This window comes from Empidonax traillii, unplaced genomic scaffold, assembly GCF_003031625.1.
Source record: "Empidonax traillii isolate 1590-97213 ecotype Southwest subspecies unplaced genomic scaffold, ASM303162v1 scaffold1581:size117717, whole genome shotgun sequence".
NCBI lineage: Eukaryota > Metazoa > Chordata > Aves > Passeriformes > Tyrannidae > Empidonax > Empidonax traillii.
In genome coordinates this window covers 7,952-15,828 of record NW_020956774.1, presented here as the reverse complement: position 1 = coordinate 15,828, position 7,877 = coordinate 7,952, and the positions used below count along the sequence as shown (strand labels likewise).

Here is a 7,877-nt window from a genome sequence, read left to right as displayed (position 1 = left end):
CTCTCTGGGTGATCTGTTCAGTGCTGGGTCACTGCACAGCCAAGAAGTTCTTCCTCCTGTGCAGGTGGAACTTGCTGGGCATCAGTTCCTGCCCGTTCCTCTTGTGCCATTGCTGGGCCCCCCCGAGCAGAGCCTGGTCCATCCTCTGCCCCCTCCCTGCAGACCCCACAGACCTGGGGGAGGTCCCCTCTCAGTGTGTGCTCTGGGGGCTGAACAGCCCCAGCTCCCTCAGCCTTTGCTGCTCCCAGAGATGCTCCATCCCTTTGGAATCTCCGCAGGAGAATCATCTTCCAGCAGCTCCCTGTTCCTGCTGTGCTGAGGGGCCAGAGCTGAGCCCAGCCCTGCAGATGTGGCTCCCAGGGCTGGGCAGAGGGGCAGGATCCCCTCCCTGCCCTGCTGGCAAAGCTCTTCCCGACGCCCCGCGGGGCACCGCTGTCGCGACACACTCACTCCCGCCGGTCGGTGAGGCCCTCTGACCCCGCGACACGCCCGCGATAAGCCCGCGATAAGCCCGCGACAGACGCACCCCATCGCGATAGACCTTCCCGGCCCGCTTCACCCTCACGTCCAGCGCCGTGCCCATCGCCCGATCACGTGACCGCGCCTGAGGGGGGGTTCCCCCCTTCCTCCCCCTCCCCCCCCCAACATCCGGGTCCCCGACCCGTCACTTCCCAGCCGCCCACGCCGCTTCCCGCCCGGCCCCGCCCCCCGCGCGGTTGCCATGGCAGCGAGTGGGAGGAGCGCGGGTGACGCGTGGGGTTGGTCTCCCTATAGAACTACAGCTCCCGGCGTGCTTTGCGCTCATGTGACGGCCGCGCTGCGTGCTGCGCGCGCCGCGGGGGCTGACGGGAGTTGTAGTCCAGGCTGTGGCGGCGCCTGAAGCCCCACGGACGGACAATGGAATTCCAGGGAAAGGCTTCGATGCGCTTAAATTTATCCCCCTGACTACGCTATGCTGTCTCAAAACCCATATATGCCAGCGGCGAATTTATCCCTGCCCTGATTACACGCGTGATTCATCACATTGAATTTCCAGGCACGCCCCCGCGTCCTCTGCCCTCAAAGTACCCTGGAACTTATCCCGGTAAATTTAGGAAGGCAGCGGAATGCCTTGCGAAATGCGCAGGGAGGGAGGGAGGGAGGGAGTTCGCATTAAAAACCCGAAGCACAGAAAGGCCCGGCGTGGAAATGCCTTCCATCCCTCCCAGGTGTGGCCGCGGACGGAATTCCCGGGATTCCAGCGGGAACAGCAGTTGTCCATCGGCGGAATCCCAAATCCCGAAGTAAACCTCTAAAGCAGGAGCCTGGCTGTGAATTTTAACGCTTTCCCAAATAATTGTTATCACATAATTCTCCACACATGACGCTCTAAACAGCCGGGGCAGCCCCCACTGGGGTGTTACAGCACAAGCTCCAGTGTCCAGAGTAATTTTAAAGTGGGAATTCTTCAATTCACTCTTAATCCGTGGCTTGGTGAGGGAGCAGGGATGGTGACAGATTCCTGCTCTTTTTTTGACTTTCCCCCCCCTTTTTCTCTCTCTCTCTTTTTTTTTCTTTTCATTAGCAATGCAAGTAACTGAAATCCTGAACAAACAAGAGCCTGTGCAGCTCAGGGAAAGCTGATTCTGCTGCAAGGAATGTGCCCAAAGGCCACAGCTGAAGGGGCATGGCAAGTTCGGGTTGCCCAAAAAAAGTTGTGGATGCCCCTGGAAGTGTCCAAGGCCAGGTTGGACGGGGCTTGGAGCAACCTGGGCTGGTGGAAGGTGTCCCTGCCCACGGCAGGGGGTGGCACTGGAGGAGCTTTAATGTCCTTTCCATCCCAAACCATGCTGGGATTGTCTGTGGAATTTTATTTTCCAAGAAGACAGTAGATGGTTCAAGTAGACACCCAGGGAACTGTCCACATCAGAGATTTCTTAATCTGATTGCCAGAGCTGCTTGTCTTGACCAGAGATTTGGAGATTTGTCTCCTGGCGTTTTTATTCCTGTTCTCCATGAATACAAGGAATCAAACCCATTTAGAAATTAGGGAATAAATAAACCTTTCACAGACTCCAAAGTTCTCTGTATTTAGTTTTATTATCTAGGATAAATCACTGCAGTTTTTTAAGCTTGGTGTTTAGAGGTAGCAAACTAAATATATGTTTTTTTCAGCTTCACAAATTTAAAATAAATAAAGCAGATAAAATAAATAAAAACAGAGTTTCTGCCAGTGGTGGGAGTACCTGGAAGAAGGTTCTGTCCTATTCCTCCTCATCCCCTCAGTACTAAAACCCATCTGTGCTCCCTTCCTCCTGGAGTGCTTAAGGAAAACTCGGCAAAAGCCAGTGCCCATTCCTGTAATTAGGAACATCTTTTGTTCTGGGAAAAGAAGCGAAATATCAAAGTCATCCCACAATTCAGAGAAAAGAGGGGAAAGTGGTCAGTGTGCAGAGAAAGGAGCACATAACTTTGATTACTTCTATTAGCCACTTACCTCATGGAGCTGATTGCTGTTCTGAGTTACTGTGGGGCGGGCAAAGAGGGATTTTGATGTTTTATTTTTCACCCCAACCAAGCAGAGCTCCAGAAAAGAAAAGAAAAACACAAGCCTGGACAGTACAGCTGCTTCTGAGCATGTTGTTGATATTTTTTTTTTTCTTTGCCATCACTTTCACAATGCACTGTTTTTCTTGGAAAACTTTTTCCAAGGTACTGCAGTTACTCGTTTCTAGGAATTGGAGCCTGGTGTCCAGAAAAAGCTGCTGTTGGAACAGGCTGGAGCTGCCCCTGTGCTTAGCAACAGCCATCCCACAAACAAACCTTCAGGAGCTCCCAGATCCCAACCAATCCGTGTCCAAATTCAGGCTCTGCACGGATGGTTCAGCACCCTCAGGGTGGTTGGTTTTGAAGGAACAATCCCAGCATGGGTTGGGTTGAAAGGGACCTTGAGGATCACCCAGTGCCACCCCCTGCCACGGGCAGGGACACCTTCCACCAGCACAGGGTGCTCCAAGCCCCGTCCAGCCTGGCCTGGGACACTTCCAGGGATCCAGGGGCAGCCACAGCTTCTCTGGGAATTCTATCCCAGCCCCTCCTCACCCTCATAGGGAACAATTTCTTCCCAATATCTAATCTAAATCTCCACTCTTTCCACTCAGAACCATTCTCTCTTGTCCTGTCACTCCGGGCCCTTATGAAAATTCCCTTTCCAGTAACAGGATTTTCTTTTGGTTGATCCAAGTCACAGATTTCCTTTACAGAGGATCCACCTCACACTGAATTATTTGGGAAGACTTCATCAAAATGAAACAGTTCAAGCCTCAGAGCAAAGGCTGGAATTTTTGGCACCGAGCCCTGTCATTGTCAGGGGCCTGCTGTGTCCATCCACTTGAAAAATCCACCCCAAATTTGGACAAATGGTGAGACTGACAATTTTAGGCTTGGTTTGGGAAAGGGAATTCCTTCAGGAAATCACAACTAAAGGGGAAATGGGCTTCTCAGTGGAATATTGGTGCCCACAGCCTGGGGTTTCTTTAACACAGTTTTATTTACTCCACCTGCAGAGCTGGGAAGCCGAAACAGGCTTTTTGTTCTGATTTTTTTAAAGGTTTTTTAAAGGTTCTGATTTTTTTCCACCCCAGAATCACGGAATGGTTTCAGTTGGAAGGGACCTGACTCAAGGAATTCAACAGGAGAAAGTTTTACAAGTGATGGAAAGGGATGACAAAAAAAGGCACCTGTGATTTCACCGCTTGCCATCAGCAGGATGTGGAGCCCACAGGGCTGGAGGAGTTTAGAGGTGATTAAGTCTAATCAGACAGTCATTTCAAATATTATTTCAATGTTGGACAATTTTTAGATCACTTCATGGTTTATGTAAGCACATTTGACTAAACTGAACATTGTTTTTCAGAGCATCTGAGTCAAAAGGCCTAAGTTACACCGAGGAGTTAATAGAAGAAATAACTGATGCACTGAACTACAGGAAGTAAATTAAAATTCATTATCTCTGGTGGAGAAATCCCACCAAATCCCAGCACTGGCACACGTAAATAGTGGTGCTTCTGAATGCCTCAGAAAGGAGGGAGATAATCATAAAGAAATTAAAATATCTGCACCACATGGAGGGACCGCACAGACATTAAATCTTAGCAAGGTTCTCTAAAAGAACTAATGAGAAAAGGCAACAAAATCAACTGATTTGTTCCCATATCGAGGTGAAAAAAGCTAATTGAGGTGAAACTAAGCTGAGGGAAAGTCCAGACAGAAGGTCTAAAAAGCTGGATTTTGTGTCATGTTAAAATTGAGAGAGGCACAATAAAATATATAAAATTAAATAACACCATAAGGCATCATGTTGGTCAAGGAATTTCAAAGGTCATTAAGAATGGACTCATTTTCCAGCAAAGTTGCACCATTTTTAAGGGAATTCCCTCATAGTTTAAAAGGGCTTGAACTGATTGAAAATTGCACTGAGCTTTTCTTGCCTCTCAAAGGAATTAGCAAATAAGGAAAATAGTCCTATGAAACATGTAGGGGGGTGGAAAAAAAAAAAAACTGGATAAAACAAAACAAGTGATTTAGACATTTATGGTAGGATCCAGGTATGGAGAATAAAAGCAGTTCAAAGCAGCTCCATATTCCTGCTGGAATGTGTGCATCCTACCAGCAGCAATAATTTGTAGTGGGCTGTGTTAAAAAAGCTGGGGTTTTTAAAGAATGTTAAATTAAAATAATGATATTAAAGTGATATAAAAGCATAATAAAGTTATATTAAAGTAATATTGTAAAATATTTTAATAAATAATATCAAAATAATAATGAAATATTAATTTGTAAAATCGACTCTTTGAGTGCTGATAGGCCTTGAAAAAGAATTTGGTGTTTATATACTGAAACAATAAAATAATATAAATTTGGTGGTTACATTGAAAACACTGACACTCATATTGAACAAAAAAAAGGTGGTGCCCAAAATTTATCTGGGGGACAAATAATCCCTAATATTTGTTGTGCCAAAAGCTTGAGTTATCAACTCACCAGTTTGGTCTCACTTGGTACTTTATTCCCTTGGTCACTAAAGTTTTGTAGCGACCCCAAATGAGACCGAAACAGAACATTTTTAAATTTAATTTTTTAAAATACTGCCTTGAGACCAGGGGGAATAACTTGTAAGTGATACCCACACCCTCAGCTGTTTACATTTTGCTGCGATATAAATAACTTTTCGAACCCCACGTCTAAAATTACAGTTTATGGGTCAGCTTTTGTCCACTGATGTTCCTTCCTCCTCGTTGTAAGGAGTGTGTACCTGGGTGTGCAGGTTGCTAATTAATTAATAGTAATTAATATCCACATCCTGGCTGTTCTGATGGTTGGAGCCACCTGAGACAGACACACTTTTTTTTTTTTTTTTTTTTTTTTTTTTTTTTTTTTTTTTTTTTTTTTTTTTTTTTTTTTTTTTTTTTTTTTTTTTTTTTTTTTTTTTTTTTTTTTTTTTTTTTTTTTTAGTTTCCTTCTTGTCACATAGAAGTAAAACTATGGAACTGAATCCCTAAAATATATTTTTCCATTGGCACGTTATAGATACATCCCAGAAATGTTGAGGGATGTGGGTTTTGATGCCACACTTTAAACTGGAGGAAGGGACAGGAGGAAAATGATTTTTAACTTCCATGTCAGGTTGGATGAGACTGAGCAAGCTGGTCTGGTGGAAGGGGTTGGAATTGGATGCAGGTCCAGGAAAGGAGTTGGGGGGTTGTAAGTCATTCCTCATATTTCCATATCAACCCACTCCTGAAATGATGAGTTGGGGGCCTGTTTCTCAGCTGGGAGATTATTTTAGATGGAAATATTTCCACCTCAGTCCTGCCCCTTGTCTGGACTCGCTCCAGCCCCTCAACGTCCTTCCTGTCCTGAGGGGCCCAGAGCTGGCCACAGCACTGGAGGTGTGGAATCCATGCCAGAACTTGGAATTACGGGGAATGTAACCCAAATATAAGCAGGCAAGGTCAAGAGATCCTGGGGACCAGGTGGGCTCCACCCAGGAGCTCTGAGATAACTCAGTTGCTCACTGCAATGTGTGACCCTTCCCTCAATAAGACGAAGATCTACGCTTAAGCATTCCCAGGATTTCCAGGGGCAATGAGATTCCCAGACAAAGCATCATTTAGGGGAAAAAAAGAAAAAAAGGAAATTAAAAAGGCCTTTGTGCAACAAGAAGCAAGAGGAGACTGGATCAAAAACTGGCTGGATGACAGGAAAGAGAAATAAAACAACAACAAAAGGTCAGTTTTCATAGAAAAGGGGGATCACAAGGGGAGTCTGCAGGGACCTGGTGCTGCTTAATGTATTCCTAAAGGATCTGGGGAAAGGGAGGGAGCAGTGAAATGCCACAGACTTCTAAATATATTGAGTATTCAGGTAAAGGAAAGGTAGAGGACAAACTGGGACGTTCGCTCTGAAGAAAGACCTTACAAGGCTGAGTGAGTGTATAATAAAATGGCAGATGAAATGATGTAGTAAGATAGTGAACATGGGGGGAAAATTCCGTGCACACAAGGATGGGCTCTAAGCTGGTTTTCCACTCACAAATGAGATCTTTGGGTTCTGATTAATATTTCTATAAAAATCTCAGCACAATGTTCCCTGTTACTCAGAGAAACAAATCAAAATATTTGGAATTGTTAAGAGAACAAGACAGAGAACAAACCAGGGAACATTGTAACACGCCCACCCCAGTATAAATCCATAGTTCTCTGCATATTGAGTGGTTTGTGCAGTTCTTTTCTCCACATCCCAAAAGGTCCTTCCAGTACCTGAGAAAAAGAAGGGAGAGGGATTTTTTCCAAGGGCCTGGAGTGACGGGACAAGGGGGAATGACTTCAAACTGCCAGAGGGGCAGGGTTAGATGGGATATTGGGAAGGAATTCCTGGCTGTGAGAATGGGCAGGCCCTGGCACAGGTTGCCCAGAGAAGCTGTGGCTGCCCCTGGATCCCTGGAAGTGTCCAAGGCCAGGCTGGACGGGGCTTGGAGCAGCCTGGGCTGGTGGAAGGTGTCCCTGCCCATGGCAGGGGGTGGCACTGGATGAGTTTTAAGGTCACTTCCAACCTAAACCATGCTGGGATTGTCTGTTTGGGAGATCAACCCAACCCATCAAATTAATAGAAGAAAAGTCTGTTAAATAAATACAAAGGCTGTTAAATAAGAAACCCTCCCCCACCACCCACCCTGCGGAAACTCCAAAGCACAGATGACTGGACAGCGGGAATGCTCGGGGACAGCACACTGACCTTGTTTGTGAGCTCCTCCTTGGGCCATCCTCTGCTGGGAGCTGCTGGAAGCCACATCCCCAGCTGGATGAGTTGGAAGTTCCCATGAAAATACCGTGGCAGAGGGCGGGGGGAGACACTGTGAGAAGGAAAAACCTTAATCCATATAAGTGGAAAAGAGTGTCAAAGCCAGTTAGGAGCTGAAGTAGGTCACCCGTGTGGAGATCCCCAACTCCTCTGCAGGGCAGGGCTGGGCTCCAGGGGTGCTGTGGGGGGCTCTGGGACAGCTGCTCATGGCAAAGGAGGATCATGGAGCGCAGGGAGAGGATAACTCAGAAAGCAAGGAACAAGAGCTTGTGGTGGGAGAAAAGCAACTTCCTTGTGGGTAGAATCATGGAATATCCTGAGCTGGGAGGGATACACAAGGATCATCCAGTCCCAGCCCTGGCCCTGCCCAGGACACCCCAACACTCCCCCCTGTCCCTCAGAGCGTTGCCCAAACGCTCCTGGAGCTCTGGCAGCCTTGGGGCCGTGCCCACTGCCCTGGGGAGCCTGGGCAGTGCCAACCACCCTCTGGGGGAAGAACCTTGTGCTGAGCTCCAACCTGAGCCTGCCCTGGCACA

General features: G+C 47.1%; 1 protein-coding gene across 1 annotated transcript in view; it reads right to left on the bottom strand.

Moving 5' to 3' along the window:
* Window positions 1-624, bottom strand: part of VPS26C (VPS26 endosomal protein sorting factor C) — an 11,739-nt gene extending 11,115 nt beyond the window's left edge. Inside the window, exon 1 of the mRNA XM_027907942.1 lies at window positions 527-624. Coding sequence (XP_027763743.1) covers window positions 527-583 — 57 coding nt within the window. The 5' untranslated portion in view covers window positions 584-624. The remainder of the gene's footprint in view (window positions 1-526) is intronic.
* Window positions 625-7,877: the final 7,253 nt, after the last annotated feature.